This window comes from Colletes gigas, unplaced genomic scaffold (genome assembly GCF_013123115.1).
Source record: "Colletes gigas isolate AHSC1104 unplaced genomic scaffold, ASM1312311v1 Colletes_gigas_Sc00013, whole genome shotgun sequence".
NCBI classification, from domain to species: Eukaryota; Metazoa; Arthropoda; class Insecta; order Hymenoptera; family Colletidae; genus Colletes; species Colletes gigas.
In genome coordinates, this window is record NW_025106642.1 from 6,895,853 (window position 1) to 6,923,063 (window position 27,211).

Consider the following 27,211-nt stretch of genomic DNA (forward strand, 5'->3'; position numbering starts at 1 on the left):
CCTTTCGCGGTATTTCTTTGTTCCCCGGAGTACTCCTCCTGACCTCTTTCTCCGTTTCGTCTGAGAAATAATTTAATTCGTATTATGCCGGTTACGAAGGCAAGAAGGACCGCGTTGCCGGCTCGGCTGCACGCCGTGTAGATGTTTCGCATTTGAAATCGAGAAAAGAAAGAGGAATTCGCCCGGTGGCTCTTTTCACGCAGCTGAAAAAGAAGAGCGCCACGCCGGGTAAAAAAACGATGGCTGCCAAGGTTTCTTACAGAGAGCGATTCGCATTACGCTACAACCGAGATGGCGGCGATTCACGTGGGAAAATAAGTGAAAAAATGTCGGATAAATATAGAATCTTCCTGGTTCCCCACCGCACGATGGATACATATGTACATTTTTTAACACCGTTCTTCGGTTACGTTGTACAGGGCGGTGCTAGTCACGCGGACGAGAACGTATGGCTCGTCTTTCTATAAGAAAATAATTCAAGGCGTGGAAAACCGTGAAGAATTTATGGGGCTAATGTTTTCCTAACTTGAAACGTACAGGGTGTATCGTAACACGAGGCATCCACTTCAGTCGTGGATTGAGGACGCAAAAATAATGGAAAAGTTCGTATAAACATGTGATCTATATTTTACCGTACTTCCAAGCTGTAACCATTTTTATATTCCGGTAATGTACAGCTGTTCAGCTTTATAGTAAGTGCTCGAAATGGCCTCCCTCGGTCAAAATGCGAGCTCGCAGTTGTCGCGACATAGGGTTTCTAGATCTTTTAAATGTTCTATGCGTTTGTTTCGAAACTTTTTCGTATTCGTTGCCGAAATATTTCAACTCTGGAAACGGATATCGAATAAACAAATGATTTTATAGCTTGTAGGTCGTACTAACAGTCCCATAGGAAATGGTTTGTTCAAGAACTGCCTCTGGCGATTCGCCATCATGCATAAACCACATGCAACGTTGAACTTGTAATGGAACTTTTTCCAGTAACTCGTGCTACTGATTACTTAAGAAATTGAATTGTTGCTAATGACTCGAAGGGTGGAATCTCCCGTGCGCGTTTTCAGTTTAAAAAATTGCGATAGGGTTAATACGACGAAATAGAGTAGCTAATTAATTGACGGGCAAATTATTTTTCGATAGTCCCCGTTCATAGGATGCGTTTCGAGCTAAGTTTGATGGGAATTCAGGGTTTAGTCTCGCGCTCCGACGTGACTAATGAATTCCCATCAAATTGACTCACAATCAGTTTCACCGACGATCGGCGAAATTACCGAAATTACGTTACTGGCCCTCGCTGAGCGACTCGTTCCTCTTCGATGACAGCTATTACGGGTTCATCGTTAATAAGTCACGGTAATTAATTATCACGCTCGCATGAAGCTCGAGCACGACGGGGGGAAATAACACGTTCGCGGAGGAAGTGTAATTCAAATTCTCAGTAATAACGAGAATATCTGAAAAATATCTGAAAATATCGTCCAATCGAAAGATGACGTAAAGTACCGATTTTATAGCAGGTCGTTCGGAATAGCAGTGTGTGCTTTAGCAGTCGTCGAGTAATCTTTCGTTAAACGGGAATAGTTTGAGAATTAAACGAAGTTACGCGGGTACCGACGAAGTTTTTAAATAATTAATAAATCTCGGCAAACTTGCCTCACTCGTACGATGTAGAATCGATGGTACTTATACACTGTATTATAGACGTTGCATATATAACGAACCGGGTGTGCTTAGGGTAGACAGTGCAGAGATTACATTCTACTCTCCGGTTTAATCATGCACGCGTGCACGCGATTAAAGATTCCGTCCGAACGGGGGTTCTTTATTGAGTCGTTTAGTCGATTCGTTTCTTCTCGAAGTTATTCACGAATTAATTAGCAACGTTATACGCACGCCTCTTATCGACGGTTTATCTTGCTAAACGAACATTTTCTTTTGCTTAATTGCCTGGACACAAATTACTCGGCGACACTCGTGTATCTAGGCAGTTTGCGAAACAACGGAGAAACGTTTCCTCGAGACTGGCTGGGAGATCCGGGGGAGAAACGTTTCGCCCTTGTTTCCACGGAAGCAATTCTTCGTCGCCCGGATTCACCGACTCCGTGAACAAGCACAACTTTTCCACACATCCGTGGCAATCGAATTACGAGAGGCGCGTACAAGATTTATCGAAAATGACGAGCAGTTTCCCAACAGATTAGATTACGGCCGAGAGAGAACGGGCCAAACCATATTTATGTCAGCGTACCCGGGGACACCTATACGCGGCAACGAACAAACTTTTATCGCGTGAAGAATTGCCCATGAAAGATGCAGGTCGCGCGCTCGTTGTGCTTTTCGTCTGCCGTTTTCTCGTTCGCCAAGTTAGCGTCCCTGTCTCTTCCCGTTACTTTAACGAGACGCAGATTGAACAGATGTACGCGTTGATACGTACGAGGGAGGGAACGAAACTGTCCGACTCTAATTTTAAAAATTACAGTCAATCTTTGGATCACTCCATTCGTCTCCGTGTGTTTCGATTTGGGTTAATTAGCTGGACGACACTCGCAATTTAATTCTGAGATATCAAACTACTTAACGTCATCTGCAATAAGGTATAGAAAATTGGAGAATTTTGTTACCGATATTACTAATAATTTACGTTATATACTGTGCGATTCGATCTGTTTCGTCGACGTTGCAAATTTATCAGTTTGCTTTAGCAACCAGAGAAGTAACTTTGGCTGTAATTGGTATGGTACAGTCTACTGAATAATTACTCGGTTTTACAGTTGCCCCACGGCAATCATGATGACAGAGATTAATATACAGAGTGTCCCGCCTAAATGTGTTGCTATCGAGCCAGAGGGTAATACTACCAAGTATGCGTGCACTCAACTGGTATATTTTGAAAATTATCGCGTATCTACATCTAATATTCTACTTATACCAACGTGAACGTGTACTCTATCATTCTGCAAGAGAGCGTCCGAATTGGAGGGAGCATGTTGAATCCTTTTGTTAGACGATGGGACGTGACATTATTTTGCATTGTGTTACAAAACCGAAACAACGCTATTCAGCGTTGCGACCACGTAACAATAACGGTACCGGACAAAAGTTATAAATTCATGTCGTTTTTTAATTTATTCATTGTTCGTAACATAAAGTATTGATTTTTTTCTTTTGCAGCATTATGTAAAAATATATGGAAAGCAGTGCTGAAATCGTTCGGAATTGTATTGTTTCTCCTACCTTAATTAAACATTCTTCGATATTCAAAAAAATCGTTTCGTACCCGAGATAATGGCCTCATTCCATTAAAAACAAAAGAGAAATTAAATGTAATTACTTGCGAAAGAGAATTACAATCCATATACCGCAGCGAACAATGCTATTCAAAACGAACGAATGAAAAATTCAATAATCACGATAAAAACAATGAAAATATGAAACATTTCGTGTACATCGAAAATGCGTATAATTCAATGTTTGAAATTTGCTTAGAAAAATATAAGTATTGATTGGAATAAGGTATACTTTCATCGTATTTGCGTCCGACTTATTTTCAAATCCTTCATTAAATTCCATTTCCAACGTATGACCTTTTAAATTATTTGGAGCGAGGAAAACGAATTTAATTCGAACGAACCTCATGGTTTCATTTATAATACGACGCGCCAAAATAAAATATCGTACTCGTTAAGGGTTTTCAAACGGGAGCCTAGTTCGTGACTCTTATCGAGGAGCTTGTACACCTTCGAGTACCCGTAACGAGTACGGACAAAAGTTGCAGTGCTTGAAAAATTGCCCTCTGTTTTCAGAGACGAATAAAGCAGGGATGAAGGGCGCAATAAGACAGAAATAATTCGAGTGTCCGAAAGGGTAGACGCAAAACCATGTGCAACCGTACGTCTTCGGAATAATTAAACACTATGGCGGGCGCGCGTGCCTTTGCGTTGGAACGCGGCTAAATTACCCTCGTAAAATCTGTCTCCTGGAGCCTGTAGGTTTGCTTACTAAATGAATGCTCGGCATTCGCTGAAAACAGTCCATCGTTCGCTGATCCAAGGAGAGACGAAGGAAGTGGCGAGGAAATTTAGTGCGAATAGGATCCTCGAAGGACCAGGAGCGCCTTTGTGACTTCGCGTTCAATCGGATGCGATCAATAATGCTTAGAAACTATTCCTGATATCATATTCGATTAATATAGTCGCGAGGCTCGAGGCACTTTGATGCAGTATCGACGACTATTTGTTTGATACTCCGATCGAAATAATTTGTGGCTTACCAAGTTTGCCAGTTATTCCTGCCAAGCTCTCAGTACTCAAAGACGAAGCAATCTTAACGCGTGTAACGATACCTCATTTTTAAATATAATAATTATTCGCTGCAGTGAATTTTGTCAAACTGAAAGGAGACACGGAAACACTGACCAAGCGATCCCCCACGCGAGTCATTAATCTTTCCAAAGTAGCGGGACAGAAGAATTCCCATTCGCTGACGAGTGATAAGTCTTAGAATAATTCATTCCCTCGTGCTTCGCGCGGATAGGAGGAATCCGTTGTCGGCCAACGACACTTGACTTTCTTATCTTCCGTCCCATTCCATGACAGTAACATTCCAAGTTTCGATCGTCGAAAGTTTCGCGGTGTCGTGGTTCCGTTCCAATTCCTAAGACAAACGATTCCTACTGTCCGTCCCTAGACAGAGTTTCGCCGATTCTATTTCACGTTACGTGCGACTCCCACTCGGGCTAAGAAAACACGATGGCCAAACGAACTATTCCGTTTCAGAAAATATTCGAGATATCGTCGACTTCGGTACTTCGTTTTCGAATGCGAGTCGGAGTCACGACGATCGCCAAAAATCGAACGATTTCGGTACAATCGATACGATATCGATGTCAGTTTCCGAAAAACGGCTTGGGCGCCCGGTGTCGCGTTTTTACCGCAAATATTCGATGCGCGACTGTAAATTGAAACCGATCGGCACGCAAAGCGGCTTACGCGACGCGTAACTCGCAAATAGACTCCGAACCGGAACCCCTTTGTTCCCTCTTAATAGAAAGTTTTTTGTTTCGCTTTCTGCCGAACCGTGCAACATAGAAAAACTGAATATCGCACGTTTCCCAGCCCCTTCTTATAATCGAACAGTGAAAAAACTCCTCTTTGTCCTCCGCGCATTTTCGCGGCACAACTTGCCAAGCATTCAATTATTTATGCAATGATGAACTAAACGTGATCGATACCTCGCGATATCTTTACGACAGTTTGATCGAGACTATATTAATAATAAATGTTATTCTTCTTTGTTGTAGAACATTCTCTTGGCAAAGTGACGCTCAAGGCGGTTACGGATTTCTCGCTCCTCTCTAAGTTAAGGGTAAGTCTACAATTTTATACGAAATTTTAAAGACGGTCATTTAACGGGTCGTGGTGGAATTACGTATTACGGTTATTTATATTCAAATGAACTCCATCGCCACAAGCTTAAATCATAACTAACTGGACCTGAAGCAAAATATTCCCTAAACGCTCCGTGACGTGTTCCATTTGTGTACATCAGCTCTTATGTTCAAAGTTTTAAGATAATGCTCGGTAGAAACTCGTGACTCGACCGAATACATTTACGCTTACGTCTACGGCTTTTTCGTTTGCTCGTAATGCCGTTGTTACCCAACAGTTTCGATTTGCCAAGGGAAGTTCACCGCGTTTCTTATCCGACCGTTTCCTTAACCCGAAACGATTAAGTCGATAAATATCAAAGTTTCTCCTCTATTTTACGAAGCCTTGGTATTTGTATTTTGTTCTACTTCGCCGCGTTTTGCTCGACGCTTTTACCTCTCGCCTTTTGTTCGGCGAAGTAAGTTGTTTCTCTAAATAGAAAAGTGGACTCGTAACGTTTGCGATGAAAAACTTAAAAAACTACGCTTTTACCGCGGCTATTTGTACAGGTCGCGGCGGAAACCGCGGTAGAGACGAGAATAGGATGATTTCCCGTTCGAAAATAAGCTGAAACTTTCGTGCGGCGTTTCTTTGTGGGGGATGTTTTTCGCCGGACGAACAATGTTTATAAACGATTTAACGGATACAGTTTATTTCAATGCAGCAAATCCACGTACGCGAGAGAAGAGAAAATTTTCACTATTTCTACGCATAGAAACTTTCACAATTACACCGTCCATTGGGAAAAGTAAAGCTAGAAAGGTAACGATCTGGAAACTATTGGAACGCTATCGCGATTCAGCGTCGATACGTCGCTGAATATCCGATTTCAATAAATAGAGACGAAATTAAAAGTCTACATGGTAATTCGCTGGGTACGATCGTTGGGAGAGACATCGACACGCCCACGCGACTGGTTATCAAAAGACTGAGTGCACCGTGAATCCAGTGGAACATCCAGCGACGTTGCTCGTGCAGTGAATTTTGTAACGGGTAACGCTTTGGTAAATGTTGCGATACCCCAGTCGTATCTTAACTTTCCTGGCAAATACTGCACGGGTGATAAAAAGGGCCAGCTCACCTTTCGATTTACCCTCGTCACAGATACGACCGGTATCGCCCGGTAAAAGTAATCCGAGAAATAATCTCCGTCCGACCGATATTTCGATCCGTAGGTGGGGGGTATATCTCGATACACGACGTGATTTCTGAATATTTCAGGGAATCAGAAGTTTCTCATTTGCGCTCGGTGCCCGATAGACTGACGGGCTCTAACCGTCACGTTGAAAGATCAAAGGATCGCACCGAAGAAAAAAGCGCCAATCCCCCGCTCACCTCCGTGCCCGCGAGGCTTTGAAAAATAAATTTTTGCTCCTAGCCGCTCGTTATGGTAAAAAGGAAACCTTCCTTTAAGTCGACGCTGAAAGTTTATTGCGGCGCGCGAGCGCGCGGCTTGTCGGAAGAAAAATAATTAAACCGTGGGCAAAATAAATGTAAACTTTTGTCGGCGAATCCTGGCCAATAACGTTGTTTCTTTCGCCAGACGGCGTTAAAGCACTAGATACGCGAAGATTAATAACGATCTCAGAGTTAAATACCTATCAGCACCCTCGGTCATCGAGAAGTTTCGTTTCTTTGATTTTCTCTGGAGCACGATCCGTAATATCGGCGGAGGATAAACCCGTCGAAGATGACAAATTCGAGAATTAATCTCGTACACCCCCAGCTCGGAAATATCTTTAACGAGCTTTCGATCGACGTATGACGAGACGCGAGTTTCCCTTTTATAGTCTGCGCTTGCCGATGATTTACACGATCGTTCGACTTATTTGAAAAGTTTACGCAATTTCCCGGCCGCGACACGCGGTCTGTAAATATTCAGGGGGCTCGAAACTTCTGAGGAATAAGGTGGACGCCAGTTTACCGGAAGTCGGGGAAAACTCGCGCTATATTAGATGCATTTCGATACCGAGGAGAACGCGACTGAATGCCCGCGTCGTGCAAATTTCCTATTTTCTCGACGAAAAAAAATGATTTTCGAACACTTGTACAAGGTACAGAATTCTCTGTCGCGTGGCGGGAGTGACTGGAATTGCGTCGTTACTGGTTGACATCCGATACTATTCGATAAAAATGAATGAATCGTAAGAATTCACATTACGCAAAGTCCCTAAGACCGAATCCTCCGTTCTAAAGCGTCCTTAGTGATTTTGAAAAGGGGCACGCGATTCGTAGGGGGTGGGTTCGTCACTGAAGAACGGTTGAAGAACATTACCCATACTTCTACGGGCTGTTTTTGCCGGTTGTAAATTCCAGGGTTTATGGTAGAGCTATTGAGGGCTTGAAGAGTATTCCTAATGAATATAAGCTGCTTATTTTGAATCGGTTGTTGTGATAAGTTGTATGCCATTCGAATGATGGTTCCCAGATGGCTGAAGTATTAAAATTTAATATTAAAATTCACTGAAAAGCCATCGACTCGCGTCAACACGTGACTCGATAATTGTGTTTCAGAAATGTGCTTGTCCACGATACCAGGACATCGCAGAAGACAATAAGTAATATTGTGTAATAGATCTCGTTTCAATGCAGACGTCAGATGGCATAAAATATTCCAGCGAATAAGGTTCGACGGAGAAGATCCGCCCATCCGGGACGGATCTTTCATGCCCTCGTCTTTACACGATCGGTTGGGGAAATTACATTTCGCGACAAAGAACATTGCCGTCGCCAGTACGTAACGATTTCCAATAGAATTTTAACGAGATCGAGAGTAATGGAGATGTTCCATTACGTCACACTGGCTGACTGCTGGCTCTTGTTATCCGCCGCTTGATATCTTTCCAACTTTAATTCATAATCGGTGGAAAAACACAAAATCCGTTAATCATCCGCTGAATCTCGTCCTGCCCTGGGAATCGGAAGTTAAAGAGCGACGATTTCGCGGCGAGATTAAAATGAATTCCAGTTTGTTACCTCTATTTTGTCGTTTCTCCGTTATCGTGCACCTTGCGAGAGAGAAATTTACTGATAATTGCACACTGGAAAAAGTGCTTTTTTGCCTTTTCCGGCTACGTGCCGTCCCGTCATCTCTCTTGAGTACAAAAATGAACTCTCCCTTGTAATAAAAGGAAATAAAAAAAATCGGCGTGGGCATGCCATATTTCGTTGCGGGGAGTTTAAATCTGGTATTCTCTTGATTAAACGACTTCGCAACCGAAGATTTACGCTCGACTTTCTCATTATCTGGTCTCCGCTGCCATAACACGCTCGTTATCGTTTCTTCGTAATTTCGCTGGTGGCCACGCTTTTTCTGCCGGGCACAGACTTTTATTTTTCACCATTAATCGTGACGAGGTCCTCTTTTTAACTCGATTTGACGACCGAGTGGGAATCGATTGGTTTTGTACATTTTGGATTCGTGAATACGAATCAGATATTTCCGACAGTCGATGTCCTTTCGAATACAGGAGATGAGGAACAATTTTTAGAAGTTTTAATAAATCAACGTTGCTGTATCATCACGTTGGAATAAGCGATCGTTTAATTATTTTCAGTCTTCGGGTGTACTCGTGTTATCGAAGTCGATCTCGAGGGATATACCATTAGAGGGATCGTCCTCGTAATCTTAGCAATCCGATGATAAATACCGGTTTTCTACAGAGCGCAGCTGCGTCTGCTTTGACATCTGCGCACTTTATTGTATCTCGTCTCTGTTTACAGATAGATAGAAACAGAAATTATAGCCCCGCGTTTCAATCACGTCGAGACAATAACAAAGCACGGAACTATTCTTAGTTCCGCGAGTTTCCTCGCAGCGAGCGTATGTGTATCTTTAGCAACAAAAGATTCCTCGTCAGTGGCTAAAAGCAGTGGGTGAAATACGGTCGTCGCGATACGGAATGGCCGAGGGTTGAGTCATCGACTTGATTCAGTGATTCTAAAATAATATTACCAAATTTATTCAATTTTAAAACAACGTTGATCGACAGTTGTTAGGAAACGAAGCGAAGACTCTCGGGTTGATCCACTTTCATAATTCATTCCCGCAACGATAACAATGAGAAAATAATCATTTTAAAAGAATATCGATTGGACGGACGTGTTGTTACGAAGTGAAGTGAACATTCCCAGGTTAATTCACTTTGACAATTAATTTTTGCAACAATAACATTGGGGAAAATAGAATAGACAATTGAAATTGTGTCAGGTGATGAGAAGAAGTTCTTCAGAGCTGTGAAGTCTAGCTCAGGGATGGGGAACCTGCGGTCTGCATATAATTTTAAGGTATTCTATAAAATTTTCCCATATTTTATCAATAGCGTGTCTTCTTCTTTTGTTTGGTTATATTTCAATTTTCCTACGTATGCTAATAATGATAACGTAAAGTTTTTAAATATTGCATCATGCAACACATGCGTGTACGTTCATTAACATATGACCTGCACGATGATAGTGATCACACAATATTCGCAGAATATGTTACATAACGTACACTGCCTACTAGATGTATCATGATGTAAAAATCGGACATGAAGAACAATCTCAATTTATATTATAAAGTAACAAAACAAACAAACTCTTCGTAATATAAATTAAGACTGCGTTCCGCGACCGATTTTAGCGCCAAATAATTATCCGTCGCTAGAGGAATCTCTGACTGCGTACATTTTAAATAAACCGAATAAAAATTAATGAGCGAAACCGTATGCCAAACTGCCGTAATAATTTTAATATTCTCTTTGAAAGCGGAGGTTGCATTTTTCGCAGCTTCGCGCTTCATTATGACGTTCCCGCGATACGTAATTACAGCGCCGGGAACTGCAGCTCGGCGTCAATCAAATATCTCCAGTACGGGCGTGCTTGAAAACGAGATCACACAGGAGAACTGCGTAATTTCCCACGTGTAAGTGTACGCTGGAAATCGCATAAATCGTTCGTATCCCTTCGAACGTGTATTGGCATCGTAACACACATTTTACACCGTAGTTACGTTTCGCCTTTCTTCTCGATTTCAATCGCCAGCCGTTCGTTTCTTCGTTAAAAAGCAATTACGATTAAAAAGGGTACCCATTATCGAATCCACTGTTACTAATTTTAACACGTTACGTCGTATTTAACCTATGACACGCACGATGGAATTAATCTCACAAGGGAAGCCGGGAATTGTGGTCCGTGTATTTTATTAATATTTTTCTAGATGTAGGGGAGCATCCCAGAACCGCCTCGGAAGATACCAGACAGCATCTTCCTTCCGTTTCCGTGAAATAAATTCTTAAAAACGCGGAAATGATAAATGCAATTGCACGAAACCTAGATTCGCTGAATATGTCTGACGTAGAACAATTTAATATTTTCCCAACTATTCAACTTCGATAAATGCCAACTATACCGGAAACTAATCAATACCAAATTGTTTCTCATAACAAAGACTGTTTTAATAAAGAAAGAACGAACGAAACAATGAAAACAGAGTCGAGAACCAGAGGGATTGAAATCCAGCAAAAGTTTCACATCCTGAAGAATTCCGCAAAAACTGAACGATGGAGCTATTCGCTACTTTCAGCAGTTGTTCTTAACGTGCCCCATTACATTTCGAAAAAAAAAGGAAAATCGTTGTTAGAGCTAGCGATAGAAACATAGAAATCTTCCAGTCGTAACGAGAGAGCGAAGAAAGCTGTTTTCGAAGGTACGAGCTAAGCAACGAAGAAGAGGGTCCCCGACGTGACACGAATGTCCCGTATTATGATTCTTAATGTATATAAAGAATCTTGTATGTTATTTCGTACGTTTCCAGCGCTCCGCCCTCGTCATGGGACTTCCAACTGTTCAATGTTACCGAATTTAACACTCTTTCTCTGTTTGCGCGGCACAAGCAAACGCCATTTGGGCAACTCGTGGTACACACGGACGGGATACAGACCTCCGGAAGGATACCAACGGCTCGTATGATCCTCGGTATACTCGCGTACGTGTATCTTCCCTCGGTGTGGCATCGTTCTTCCTTACGGACCTCCCCGGAGACAGTTGTATCTCGTAATCAGGAGCAGTATTCTCCTGTTTCCTGGCTAGCGCGCGCGCGCGGCTCAAACAACGCACACAGAAATACGCCTCGCGCGTTCGTACGTGCTGCGCGGATACAGGATGAGAGATTTAGTTACATAAAGGGTGTCCTCCCGGGAGAGGAAGGCAGCAGGTGTATATCGACTACGCACCCATATTAATACCTTGCATCCAGTCTTCTAGGGCATCGCCTTGGTTTCCCTCTATCCTCGTCACATTACGCCGATATAGGGGTGTAACACTAAGCGACCTGAACCAACGAGAACCGCTCCCGATTATTACCGATCGATCAAATTTCTCGGCTCTATTCGCAGCCTTCTAACTAGGACTCCTCAAAAATATTGCATCTCGATTCACATATTATTTGTTCAACTTGTAAAGCGATAGTATACAGGACGGTAGTTGCCTCCATCAATCCCATATGCACGGAGTGTTGGACAAGTTGCTATGCAACCGAGAAACAGGTGATCCTGAATGCAGGAAGAAACTGAATATATCAATAATCGATCTGATTAGTCCCGATGCCAACGCCACGGGGGTCATCCGATTGGGCACTGCCCTCTTAGGACTCAATAGACCCGTTATCGCCCACTCAGGAATAATACGACACGATCTCGTCCAGCTAGACTAGTTGTTGACAAACTAGGTATCATATAACGTGCTCTCGGTCACCTAGGACTCGACGGGTCCGTTATCGTCCACCTAGGAGTCGTAGAACATGGTCTCGTCTACCCAGAACTCGCCACCGACGGTCCTAGGGTTGTGAATGCTTCATAGTATGAACGTAGTACAACTGACACTGATAACCTAAGAGTCATCCGATAGGATTTCATCCTAGGATTCTGTGAATCCCACATTGACTAATCTATTTCATCGGATCTCATTTATGTATTAAATGTTGAAACGACAATCGAGTATAAAAATGAATTTTCCCAGCGCGTTTGTCTGCTCTCGTAGAAATCTATTAATCTAAAAATAATCAAGCTTTTCCACTCTTAGTGATTTTCGTTCCCGGGTGAAAACAGTTCTAGAAAGCGGCGACCGTAAATCACGATCCATCTGTCCGCGTCGTCAAAACAACTGCGGCCAGCGGAGTTTTCGATCGTGCTGGACGTGCCGCGATCACGTTAACGATAGCAGAGCTCGGAACCCCATCACTCGATCGATTGGCTCTCTTTTCCATGGGGGCTAGTTATTGGTTTCGGAAAATTTGTCGCGTCCGCGCGAACGGAAAACGCGGGAACGATCGCGGAAGCGACGCGGAGTCGGTGGCTCGCTCGGAATTGTGTTATCAGCGATACTATTATTCGTACAGCCGGGCGACGATGTCGATATTCATTGGTAATTAAGTATTAACTGCTTATCGGCGGGGGGAAGCGACCTCTGTCGTGGGTTCAGGCTTCCCTCCGGCGACGTCGTTTCTCATTTATAATTAGAAAGTCGATTACCACGGCGCCTTTGGCACGCTGCGTCTCGTGCAGACGCAATAAAAACGGTCCGCCTTCGATAACTTGGAAAAACTCTGACTACTCCTCGCGAAACAGCACGACCAAGCCGATTAACTGGATTTGGTTTTATTTTCTAGCCGAGACCGACCGAGATTGCGCCCACGATCAGAAACGGGTTGAACGCCCGTGCGTGAAAAGCAACCGCGCGGAATAATCACCGAATTATTATACGCTTATTATATTTAGACATTACGTGGACATCCCTCGGGGTAAAAAGAACCAAACGAAAGAATTTCGATTGAATTTTTAAGTATCGTTGTATTTGGAATACCTTTTAGTTAATCTGACTCCGATCGCCTGTATACACATACGGAATATCCATTATTGGATAAATAATGTATTCTCTGCACTTAATACACAGCGGTCCATTAATTTCTGCTGGAAATTACAATTGTCCGATGTCGAAAGCTTTTAGACGATCGATGTAAAACATTTAAACCACGTAAATGGAAAATTTTCGTTAGCCAGAACGCAATAGAAACCTTTACAGAATTTTTCTCTAGGTGTTTTCGAATCTTCAATATTTTCCTGTCGACTTTACGATGAATGGAAACATGCAATAATTTCTCGAACAGCATGATGTGCGAATATTAATCAGAGTGGCCGTGTATTTGGAATTTTCGCCATCGAAATTCCTCGATATATTTCTACAATAACGCATTCAGACCAGAATTAATACGCTTCTTATATTAAGCGGGAACGAAATTTAATTGGGCGACGTTGAAAATTTATTATGTGCCATATAAACATTTCACTTACTCGTTGATTTATCTATACCACGACGATATTATCGATAATCGTTAATAGCATTCCTAATTTGAACGTCGCGGTAAATCGGTTGACTGCATATTAGGTTTTAATAATTAAACTCCAGTTTGATAACCATTTAGGATATTAATAATTGGCCGGGGTGATAAATAGTTAAATAACCAGTATTTCCTACGCAATTACCGTCCGCGTCTTGCGGAGTACCGTAGTCGAATAACGAAACAAGGCGGGAACGAATGCGCAGCAAAATTCTATGGGATAATATAATTATGTCGGGAACAGAAACTCCGTGTCTGTGCAGTTTGCTTCGACCACTCGGCGATTTGTATTTCGACCAACCAATTTAGCGAAAACTTTTCCACCCTCCCCGTTTCGTTATTACGCCCGAGCCGTTCTACTTTGAAACTGAATCTTGAGGAAGTTTCCGTGGTAACTGGAATATAATGTACCGTATATAGACGACACCCGCCTTCGGGCGGATTCCTAATGCCCGATCTCTGCTTTCGCTTCTGCAGTGGCAGCAAATCGATTCCACTTCGAAGACACTCGGACTGCGAATAATTATCCCAACTTCCCTTCTTGCGGACCTCTCCAAGTCGCTTCGATTGCGGCCGCGGAAAAATATCCCTCGATCATGCCCGGAACTTTCGTCTAACAAGGAACAAACGTCCTCGAGCGAATACCACCCGTTCCATTTGTTCCTTGTTTCTCGCCAAACGGGCATCAAAACATTTTAACGGGGTAATTTGTAAAGTCACGGTATTTTCAAATCCGATTCGAACACCAGGTATCTCTCCTCGACGATTCGTGTAACGGAGAGACTGGTCGTTTCAAGTTTTCACCCCTTTAGGGATATTTGTGACCTAAGCGTTGCAGTATTTTGAATTTAACAATACACGGCCAATTTCGTGCTACTCCACGCGTTAAAAAGATGAACCCCGGAGATTCTGGGAGAACCATGAATTTCTGAGGCGTTCTAAATTTAAATTCGGAATAGAAAAGGAAGAAACATATCTCGGCGGTTCCGAAGCGCACGAGGGCTTCGAGAAAAGTAGATTCCTCTTTCGCGGAAACCGTTCGATTGTCGTGGATATTAGAAAAGCTCCGGGACGGGATGCGGGTGTTTGTCGCAACCGTCGATCGATACGGTTTATTCGATGGAATCGACCGAGCATGACTCGTTTCTGTGTCATTCGATACTCCGCGGACCGCGCGGGTGCATATGCAATGACAAATTTCCACGGATGATTAGACGCGAACAGCTCTTGTATCACCTTTGTATAGGATTTACACAAAGAGAGAAGAAACTGCACGTTAAATGTATGGAGAAATAATGACGATAGTAAATAAGTACAGGTATTAAATTCGATCGAAAAATAGCTAATTACGGATAATCTCGGTTGCAATTCTAATTCGTCATTGTGCACGGTGCGACAAAGTTTATAGCGCGCGTTGTAATATATTTTGATTTTATCGTCGATCGACCGATCATCCCTAAGTTCGTAAATCTCGTCGCATAAGCGAATCACGGACAGCAGGTTTCGAATTAATGATGACGTCGTATAATTATATCATTGAAACCGTTTCAACTGTTCGACGATTCCGTATACAATTGTGGCATTCATCGTTAGAGCATACCCGTGACAATCGGAGACAACTGGTAGGATTTATAATAGTCGATCAAACCAGCGATCACCCCATAATTCAGTGGCTGGACGATCGGTCGTGAAACGGCGGATATTAATCGACGTAACGACGGCTAGCCTTTTTGCATATGAAAAGATACTTAAATCTCTATACGGACGAATGGAACACTTAAATCGCAATCGCGATTGGAATTTCCAGCGAATTAACTTTCCGTTACCGCGATGGAAAAGAATTGTACCGTTATAACGATCGGAGGAAACTTTCGTATAAAGAAATACAAAATATAAATTCCTTGATTGAGGCTTCGTTAAAAAGATATTACAAAATTAAATTAAAAAATTTCAAATCATTCTGGAAAAATTATATTCAATTGTGGGAGTCAATTACAATCATTTTTGGTGAATACATATACCCCCGAAATCCTACACACTTTCGAGAAACAAATTCGAGGTGTGAAATTTTTCGGCGGAAAAAAAAATTTGAAATAATTCTAAAAAAATTATTTTTAGCTGCGGGGGTCAATTATAATCATTTTTGGTGAATAGACATACCCCCGAATTCCTACGCACTTTCGAGAAAAAAATTCTTTACTGAAAATATGATGTCTGACCATACGTTGATATGTTTCACTGAAATTTCATGCGTTTGTTTAAAACATCATAACTCCTGAACGGATTGGACGATTTTAATTTTTCAAAACGCAAACGACGCGTATTTTGATGGAGAATATGTAGGAATTTTAAAAATATTCGAAAAGTTGTTCCTTGGCCCCGTAAAGTGAGAAAAACCCCATGCATACCTTTTCCCAGTGATGGTCGAACACGCTATTTAGCAAATGACCTATTGAGTATCAATTTTGGGATTTAACGTAAACGTTTTTGTCCCCGAAAGGATATTTTGCATCGAGTACACGAAAAATCTGCGAAGTCGAAAGAAAGTAGAAGGAAAGGGAGGAGCGAGAGATCGTAATCTTGGTGGTCGTAGGATGATCGATGAAATTCTTATGAAAATATCGCGGCGACGGACAACACGTTGCGGGATGATTTTGATTGATAGAGAACGTCCGAATTTGAAATTCCGCTCGTACGGGAAAAACTCGTCCCGTTATCGGGTGATCTTTTTCCGAGCTATGCAAACCACGGCCGTGTATCGCAGCCGCACGCACACTCGCGTAAGGACGTATGTCCACGTCAAACTCCTTCCGACTGTGCACGTCCTGGAACAAGGCACGTAGAAGGTCCCTTCCGGACCGTGTTTCCAAAGGACATCGCTTCCAGTTCGCCTCCTCTCGCCCTCCGTTTACCACCCTGCTTCAAAATTCACCCTCTTTGTCTATCTATTCCGTACAGAGAGTTTCAGGCACAGGTGGTCAAAAATAAAGACAGAACAAAAGATATTCTCTTCCCCCTCGGATATACTTAAAGGTCATTGAAATCGACGATGTCGTCAAGATGGTAAATTGTTGCCATAAATTTTCCTGCCCATTAACGACACCGAGCTAGATGTGGGAGTAAAATGCTAACCTAGAAGTCACCTTTACCCCGACTCTCTCGTTTACAATACCTTTTCATTGTATAAAGAATGCTGCCCCTAAAGTTCTACACTAATGGGTCTTAAATGCTCCGCTAAGTAAGAGTATATTAGACAGCAAAAATTTAAAGATAGAAAAATGCATAATTTTATCCGTGAATTCAATACGAATCCCTTTCCGCAAGAAGCGTAAAGCTGATACAGATTATTAAAGTACAGTCTGTTCTAAAGGAAAAGTTTTTATACGCGGGGAAGGGTGACGCTTTCGGGCACGCGTTTATATGCCACTTTCCACCCTCTGAGCGGGTAGAATACGATTCTAAAGTTTGACCACGTATTTCTGAAACACTCTGTATATAGAGAGAAGGTATATAAACTCTTTACTTTCGCCTTATGCATATCTAATGTCCTCGTTGGCCGGATATTTACAAGTCAAATGCGACCGATCGATGCGCGTTAGAGCGATCGGGTGAAACCGGCACGACGCTCGGGGGCTGAAAAAGGGAGAAAAAGCTTGCTGCGGGAATCTAAGGGAGAAAATGGAGACGAGAACCGAAGAAAGGGACTGAGAAGGTGCGCGGAAGAAATGGGAAGGAGAACGCGATGCGAGGAAAAAAATGAAACGCGCAACGAAGCCACGAAACTGTAGGGTTGTCGAATTCGTCCTGCTTAAGATACTTTCCTGTTCGTAAACTAGGAATTTATTTCTTGTAAGAAATAGTTTAGCTCATTAGCCAGACGCTGTCGTTTCGAATCCGCCGCCTATTCGAGGCGTCTTCCAAATAATTTGTAAATCAGTAGTTCGGAATAAAATTCGACCAGAATCGTGTCTTTCCTGGTTCGACGATAAAGTCCAGAAACGCGGCAACGGAGTTTCCCGTTGCGGGCGGAGACTTCAAAAAGTTTCGTACTTGGAGGAGAACGGTTGCACGGGGCCATACACGCGGCGGAAAGTTCTCGCGAGCCACGAAAGGGCGAGTTCTCGCCGAGAAGAGACGAATCTCGATTCTCCGGTGAAATAAATTCTCGCGACCCTGCCCATTTATTTCTTCTTCGACGACGCTTGCTTTTCTGCGGGGACGAAATTAATCGATCCGACGGGCCACCCTCTTGGAGATACCGGGCATCGACTTTCTCAGGCTGACTCACTGTTATTCCGTTAGGGGTGTACGCGGAGCGAATGCCATTTTCCCTAGGATTTCCATTGCGTTTTCGGTGAATTTGCCAGCAACGTTGGCTCGAGATATTCAAAGGACCCGGGTCCTTGCAGTTAATACCGCTCGAGGTTTTCGGGTTTAAGTAGGGTTGTCAGACGTATCCTTTACCCGGTCACAATACCTTATTTATCGAATGGTGTCTATAAAATGTCCCCTTTTAGAAATATCGAATGGAAATTTGCGACTGGAAACAACTTCCATTGAACACACAGAAACAATGGACAATATGCAATATTTACCGTGCTTGTTACGCCTCCCTTTCGATTCCGGATTAAACTGGTTGACGAGCCGTGACCACCAACGTATTTGTTTTTTTAGTACGAATAATATTAATGTCAAACAATGGCGATTCCACCATTTAATACTAAAAAATTCAGTGTAATATTTACGTATGATGGTTATTCGTACCTTATTCCCGCGAAAATCCTTTAATCCGATAGAAAACTATTATCTACAACCGTAAAATAAAAGTAAAAATAAAACGTAACGTTGCTCGCGAAGCGTGGTCGCATCAACAATAAGCAATATTTACCGCCGTTGTTGTGCATCTCTTTCGATTCCACGTTAAACCGGTTGACGTGTCGCGTCAACCAATGTGTTCTCGTTATAAATATTTGATAACGGGGATGTCAAACTGATTTACACACGCAGCGTGGCGCCTCTGGGTCTTGATAAACGCAGTTTGTCGATGGTGTACAGGCGTCAACGGCGATTGAATTTGTGTAACGTGTCGCTTATATCGAGCCCGCGAGAATTGACATTATTATAATGTTGAAGGGTCCTCCCGAGCGGTAGAATCGATTTACCCGTGTATATCCTTCCCATTCAGCCTCTTCCGCCGATTTTTCGTCACGCTCGCCCCCGACGGAAATACGTCTAGCGCTGTCTTCCTTCGCGTTCCACGCTTACCCTCGGAGTTTTGGAATAAATTCAAATAGCAAGAAAACGTCGTCGTCGGCGTCGCCGGTGCTACGCCGTTTCCTCGACCTCGTCGACGTCTTCAGCGTTCTATCCCGGTGGGATGGTACGAAATGAATTGTACCAGCCACCCCACCCGCCGGAAAGAGTAATTTGATACACAACCTCGGACTCCGCGAACCCGACGATAATAAAAGAGGTGAAGTGCGCTCTCGGCGTCGTGTTGTATTAATTTAACTTGAGTAACGCGCCACCGACCGACGACAGGGTGGTCGCGAGTCAGAAATGCTAGGACACCGAAACGGTATTAAGTTAAATTGCTAACAGTCCCGCGCTTAAGGTGGCCTCCCGCATCGAGATTAACGAAACCGGCCAAGAAGTATAAAGAAAACGGGCTGGGCGGAGCGGTGTAAAAACACGAAAAAGGAGGAAACTGAGAAAGGGGAGATTTCGCGGGAACGAAGATGGCGCCGGCTCGGAAGTATTGTGGAAGCTCGGACTTCCTCCGATAACAGGGAAAGTTGAGTTTCCTCCCGTTGATCGTACTCCCCGTCCCCGTAGCGTTCTCCCGGAAGCGGTGGTTCTTTTCTGTAAACCTCCGCCAGTTAAAAATGTTTTTTAATTAAGATTCCGCGTAATAGTACCGTCGCCGATCTGTCGACTGATTACAAGGTATCTTGTTCGATAACGAGCACCGTGGAGAAATACTAATTGACGAGAGCGCGTAGCCCCGGGTACGGAGGAGCCGTGTATCGCGATACGGTGGTTGAATTTAATGTGGTTGCTTGTTCCTTGCGTACGAACAACCCTTCTTGTTACGCGAGTCTATTTTTATGTCGGTATCTTCGTTACGCTACCTTTTGTTGGTTTCGATTGCCGTTGGTTATTGGTCGAGTGTCTATTGTGTTAGGTTGCGCAATATCCTTTGTTCGTGTTAATCTTGCGTCCGGGAATTCGAATGTAACGGACATCGAGGGATTTGTGCATTCGGCTGGAAGCTTTTAAAGAGCTTAAAATATATGGTTCGGGACAATGACGAGATTATACTTTTTGGACGATTTGTAGGAAGGAATCGAACACTGTAGAACCTATTATTCGAATTTATTCTATCAGACTGCACGCTATTCGAACGATTATTGGAACGCGGGAGATGGGAAATCGCCTAAAAACTGCACGATTACAGACCGAGTCAGAATTTTATTCGAAATTGTTATCTAAATTAGAATTCCGACCATCCCTGGCTAGAACGCGTTCAAATTAATTTTTAACCTCCTCGATTTTGCTTGTTCTGTTACAGAAATCCTCGGGATGGAGCTAAGAACAGCGAAACTGTTGCTGTACTCGACGCTGGTAGTCGTGGTGTGCTGGAGCCAGGAAGATTGGACGGCGCAATGCTCGTCGTCGTGCAAGTGCAGATGGGTTTCCGGGAAGAAGACCGCCGAATGCAACAAGCAGAATCTCACGCAAATACCAGGCAGCCTATCGTCCGAGATTCAGAATTTCGATCTATCCGGGAACCGTATCTCGCACCTGATGCACGACGCGTTCAGCCGCGTGTCCCTGGTGAACCTGCACAAGCTGGTGCTAAGAAAATGCGAGATCGAGTCGATCCACACGGACGCGTTCAACGGGCTGAAGATCGTCATCGAGATCGATCTGTCGGCGAACAACATCAGAACCCTGTATCCAGGTACGTTCGAGGAGACGCAACGTCTGAGGGTGCTGTTGCTGAACGACAACAAGCTGAAGGTGCTGGAGAACGGGCTGTTTCGCGATCTCGTCTACCTGCAGAAGGTGATGTTGTCCAACAACAAGTTGGAACAAATCGAAGAGAAGACGTTTCGAAACCTGCCAGGATTGCAACTGGTAACCCTGAACGGGAATAATCTGAGCACGTTGAAGATGCTGACCTTCGACTCGCTGCCGAAACTGGGCAGCTTAGAGCTACACAATAATCCCTGGAACTGCAACTGTCGTCTCAAGAGATTTCGCGATTGGACGATCGAGCGTAAACTGTACACGAAGCCCACCACGTGTCAGCAGCCGGCCAACCTGGCTGGCAAAATGTGGGACGAGATCAGCAGCGACGAGTTCGCCTGTAGGCCGGAGATATTCACCATTGGCCCGTCCGTGAAGATCGAAGTCGGCAAGGGGAACGTGACGATCTGGTGCAGGGCCTCTGGGATCCCGCGGCCGCAGGTACAGTAAATCTTTGTCGCAAAGGTTGTTAGATTTCGTTGTAATATTATCGCTAAACCCCCGCTAATTGGGAGCATCCCCTCGAAGCCAGCAAAACGCGAAAGGCGATATGGGACTAGGTAAGCAACAGTGAAATACGATAAAGAAGCGGTTGGCTGGACATTTAACCCATTAACGACCAAGTAATGGGCGACTCTTGCACAGAATAGTTCATTTGTATGGTTCGATGAAAAATTCGGTAAATCTCAGTGAATGATTATTTCCTTTTCGATTCTATCCACGTTTTCGGCCGTTGTAAAGTAATTTTACGTGTGGTAGAAAAATACAAATTGGCTCACGGGTGAAATTAAGATTGACGTGCCTGGCCTAAATAAACGCCAGCTTGAACTGAACGAGGCGCTAAACGCTTGCACTGTTATGATATAAAGCTCTACGTTCCAAGCGACGACCTTATAACAGAAATTTACTGCACTGGAGTAACACCAGCTTGTACGTTACTCGCTTACGAGGGACTTGTACCGATCGTTGTTTTAAAAGAGATCGTGTGTACAAACAAACCTTACGATAGTAAGGTTAAACCGTTTTTTAAAAAGATGCTGCTAACATCGACTGTTTCAAAGTATTGGTAATTCGAGTCTCACTCATTGTTGTCCTATCTCGCTCACCCTCGGCGTAGCCCGTTTATTTCTCGTCGTACAATACATGAAAGACTCGACCTTATTCCAAGATAAAAGAGATCGATGGCTGTAAAATAGAGGACGCTGTTTTGAACGCGGTTTAAAGAGACGTGTACACGGGGTATCTGCAACTTGTCCCAGGTAATTAAATTTATAGTCCGTGGCTAACTGCACTAGATCGCCCCAGAAGATATTCCCAAAACTTTTGCGGTTTGCTGGCAAAATCTTACTCTCGTTACTTTTAGAAAAATTCAACAGTTTCGATTACTGAGATTTGCACGAATTAAAATACGGACACGTCGATGCACGCTTAACTCTTTATTCGAGTGCACGCGAAACGGAGACCTCCACTACAAACACAGCGATGGTTTCCTGGTAATGTATGTACACGAACGGAACCAGTTCGGTGACATGCAAGCGGGGGGGGGTGCACTGTATAACTTTACGTCAGGGAAGAAGCACGGTTAAAAAGCGAAGGGAAGTAGAGTGGAAAAGGGAGCGCACGACGGTGAAGTATGTATTGTAAAGGGTGGCGTTGTAAAGCGGGGTAACGTTGACTGCGGTAATCCACAGCAACTTGCGAGCAATTTTGTGTACAATCTGGATGAACGTTGGGGGGTCAGGACCGTTGAAAAGATTGCGCCGGTTAAATCCACGTTGGGGCAACTTAGCTTGAAAACTTCTAAACGTTCTTAGCCGGGATACGTTGTTCTCCGACCTCGGAGTGGAAGAGATTCTTTAAAGTTTACTCGCTGCGGATGCATTTTTCCCCTCCTTTTCTAATTGTAACGGTTTCGCGGAACGTTCGCGGTCGGAATAAGAATTCTCATTCCCGTTTCTCCGAGTTGCTTAGAGGAAATATTTTACCTACGTTAAGGAGAAAAGTGTTGAATAGGGTCCGAGCCCGGGACGAATTACGAATTGCTTTCCATCGTGGGTGGATTTATAATGCAAGTTGAATCGAAATATATATACTCCACGAAATAAATCGACGGGATTCTTTAAGCGGCGTAAGAATAGCTTCAGATAAATACAGAGATAGAGCCAACTTCTCGAGACTTTTAAATATTTTAATTAATTATTCGTGGTAGCCTGTCTATCCCATTTGCAGAAAACAGCGTGTAATTCTTTGTTCGATCTACCCTATGTACTATACACCGTGAAATTGTTGACACGAAAATATCGTGTACGCGTATGTACGTTAAAAAAAGTTATTCTCGTATATATTTCAACTCATCCTGTATATTCGATAACGTATGTAGTTTTTTAACGCAACGACGAACATAGAAATCGTGTCACGGAATTTCCTTGATTTAATGAAATCCTTTGATTCCGCGAATAATAACGCGCACCTGGAGAGACAGAGCGAGAGGGCCGTCTTTTGAAACACGCCCTACAAAAGAAGGGCGCGCAGTTACGTCAACTTTTACGCGCTATAACGAAGTTCTTTCGGACTTCTTCCGACGCGAAGACTGAAAATATCGAAACGACCCTTGGGAAGCTCTCGTTCGCGAAGGGCGTGCTGGGAACTGGGTCGTGGCTATTCGATTTCAACCGAACGTTGTTTACTCCGCTAACATCGGAGACTGATAGAATACACAATATATTTTCTAAGTACGTGTAAATACTCGAGGAGTCGAGTCTACCGATTCGAGGGTCTAGAATTTTCCAAACATTTTTATAGAATATCCCTCAAACGCGATTCAAACATGGGCCATGCTTGTCGGTTTCAGCTGTTCTGGATCCACCGGTCGAGGGTCCTGGAGAACCAAACGAGACGGCACAACGGGGAGAAGGGTTACATCCTGAAGTCGAGCCACGACTGGCTGAACCTCACGATCCCCGACGTCACGCCCTCCGACAAGGGCGATTACGTCTGTCTGGCGAAAAGTCCAGGTGGAAATACCGAGAAAAACGTGAGCTTGGCCGTAGCCGGGGACGCTATAGGCGGCAGGGACAATATAATCAGTCTGCCTCTGGCCATCGGTTTGGGGTTCACGGCGTTGCTATTGCTGATAGTGACCGTGTCGCTATGCGTGTGCTATTGTCGTCGTCGACGGGTCAGGCACGACGAGAAGAGCCTGGAAGCGGCGTCGATGGAACATCACGGACTGGGCGAGCAGGAGAAGTCGCTGATCACGACCATAAATCCCGTGGTGAAGCCGCCGAGACGCTACGAGGCGCCGTCCGTGACGTCCCACGGCACCGAGATGACGGAGCTGAACCGTACGTTGCTCGACAACGACTCGGTCTTTGGTCAGTACACAGCCTACATTACTAAACAGTGCGTGGCCAGGTGCTAGCTACTAACTATTTGTTACTTCCGCCGCGCGATTACGGCGAAACGTGGTACGTTCGCGGGACGAGCGACGCTGACAGGGGTTCGATGGTGTGGCGTGTGAGATACGCGCGCCATTTTCGAGGAAACCGGAGGAATAATGGCTAGCCGCGTTTCGTTTGAGATATCGTCGATTGATGTTGTCCAGGGTTTCATTTTGTGGGAGCAACCGAAGCTCGATATGATTTCATATTGACGTTACTTCTGATCACTGTGTGATTGAAAATAGTACTTTAACCTTTGACTGGTAGAAAGAGGTTATTGTTACGTGAGTAATTGATGGCGCGGGGCTCCGTATGTCCGTCGATCGATGCCACATCTAGAATGTACGCTTTATTTAATCCCTCCGTTCATTTACTCTCGAGTCACTTTTCAAACGTCAGTATTTCTCGAACTGTAGTGGACCTAGAACAGAATTAAATTTTTATCAGTACATGTTTTAAAAGAGCATAGATAAAAGATCATAGATCGTGGACGAAAGAGCAAAAAAGTGTTATGTTATTGTCTTCTAAATATTAATCTTGGATATTAGGATCTTAAAACTTTCACCTTTGACCCCATTTGTCTAGAAAACGAGCGATACAGTGTTGAAAGCTACAGTTTGACCTATGTTAATTTTATATTTCTTTATCTACCGGTATTATTTCAATCGCATCCTACCAGTTGAAGGTTGAATCGCGATAAATCTTTGAATAAATATAGAATTTTACGACTTTAGGAGTAAGTACATATTCGTGTTAGGAATAAAGTACCTCTCGTAAAATAAAGCCAACGCGTTAAATAATTCAAACTTGGAAACTATTCTAGGCTCTGCAGTGTACATGTACATTTTCGTGACATAACCGTCGGCCTGATGCGCAAAGATCAATGAATGGAACGCTAACAAAGGAAGTGTCCTCGATAGAACCGATTCCGAAACGATATCCACGTTAGATATTGTTCGTGCCATAAATCTTCCGATCTCCTGCGAAAACGTCCATTTGCTCGGCGCAAGATCGCTGGTACGGTATCGTCGCTAATTAGGTGACAGAATAGATTAATTGAATTGTAAACGGCAAGTGTATTTAAGTTTAAGACAGTCGTATTAACGCGATGCGACGCGTGCGGGATTCGGTAATCCCGCAGGCAGACAAACGAGGCGCCATCGATCCTCGGGTTAACAAATATCGACCAAGACTGTTGCAAGATTAACGAGAGCGTGCAACACGTAATGATAGAGAGGAGAAAGGCATTCGTCATTTGTGTCTAGCTGCCAGCGATAGCGTTTCTCTCTCTCTCTCTTTCTCTTTCTCTCTCTCTTTCATGCAATCTCGTTTTCTGCGAGTAGAAAACCGTGCGTCCGTGCCCGACGTTGACCGTCGGCTAATCACAGAGATGGACAACACTCTCATTCGAATAAAAATTTCGAATATTTTCTTAAACGAAATTATTTAACACCATTAGACAGTTAACGGTTCGAGTAAATAACTTTGGATTACAGAATAGGATAACCATCGCGATTAAAATGCTACTCGTTGAATTAATTCGTTATCCGTCGTTGGAATAAGATTGTGTCCGTCTCTGGCTAATTAGACGCGACGAAACCGATCGTCGCGTACCACGGACGCGTCGTTTTGCGAGATAATTATTTTGTTAGAAATGTAAATATTGGCGGTGAATTATTCGTCGGCACGAAGCGTTCAACGGAACTATTTTTGTCTCAAAAGCGTCGCCGTTGTACATAATCTTCTTACCGTAGAGCAACGATGACGATAAGGACGACGATCTGTACGAAGAAACGAGAGATAGGCGATAACGCTTTGACGGTTGCACCTTTCGCCCGAAGATTACTGGGTTAATTTCATTAAAAAATTGCATAATACATATCTAAGTACGCCTTTGTTAATCAACATTAAGTAAAATTGTTTCTAACGACTGAAAAGACCACGCACGCGCGATAGCGGCCTATAATTTTGGACAGTAAATTCGCTCGTACCTAACAGCAACCGTCAAAATGTTAAAAGAAGTCGCGTCGGTGTGTAAGACGAGGCTGAGAGTAATCGGAAACACGCAAAGAACCGGACGAAGATGCTGTTAATTGGAACGTTAGTTGCCTCGAGCCGTAAATAACGGAAACACAGAAAAACAAAAGCGGACAGAAGCACTCTGGGATTGTACGCATAAAGTGGTGATTAAAGTGATAAGGCAAAAGGGGGAAGTGCGCGTTACACGACGTTCCGAGTCCGAGTAACACAAAGGGAGAAGTAATAATCATTATTGTACTCCCTTCTGAATTAGCGAGTCGGAGTTTTTATCGAGCACGGACAATTCTTTGGTGTGTCTTCCGTACACGTGTGCGCAGGCTCCCCCGCGAGTCTTTGTCTATGCACTTTCCGAAGATGGTAATTGAAATTGTCGAGGATCTCGCATCTGAACAGCTACTTTCCGCATCTCAACTACCTCTGCGCGATACCGGTACCCCTTTGTGTCCGTCGCGGAAGGCTGGTCTCGTGCAACCTTTTCTCCATTGTCCTACTTTCTCTTTTGACTGCTGGTTGAACAGGAGTCGAATACGGAAAAACGCGTGTCACGATAAAAGTTCCATGATTATCGGGAGCTCTCGTACGCCTGCCACCGGCACTCGTAAAGATTTTTACACACAGCAGACGGAAAACGCGCGCGCGAGGTCTCTGGTCGTGTCGCTCGGGACTCACCGCGTCGAGAAGATTGCGACCGAAGTCTTTGACTGCGCGACTGAAACGCGATAAAAACGACCGAGGGCATCGACGTCTGCCTCCAGTATTTCATTTCCTTGACAGATTCGTTACGACGACTCCGCGCCGCCGCCGTTTAAATTATAACGCGAACGTGCATCTCGCGAAACTACGTAAAAGTTGACCCACTTTTCATCCGATGAAATTTTATCTCGACAGACACCATCGAT

The 27,211-nt window shown here is 43.8% G+C and overlaps 1 protein-coding gene across 1 annotated transcript in view; it reads left to right on the top strand.

The window, feature by feature from the left end:
- The window catches only part of LOC122399402 (leucine-rich repeat-containing protein 24), a 245,515-nt gene that overhangs the window by 209,107 nt on the left and 9,197 nt on the right, over window positions 1–27,211 (top strand). The window contains exons 7-9 of the mRNA XM_043400066.1: window positions 5,297–5,361; window positions 20,372–21,273; window positions 23,684–24,206. Coding sequence (XP_043256001.1) covers window positions 20,383–21,273; window positions 23,684–24,206 — 1,414 coding nt within the window. The 5' untranslated portion in view covers window positions 5,297–5,361; window positions 20,372–20,382. The remainder of the gene's footprint in view (window positions 1–5,296; window positions 5,362–20,371; window positions 21,274–23,683; window positions 24,207–27,211) is intronic.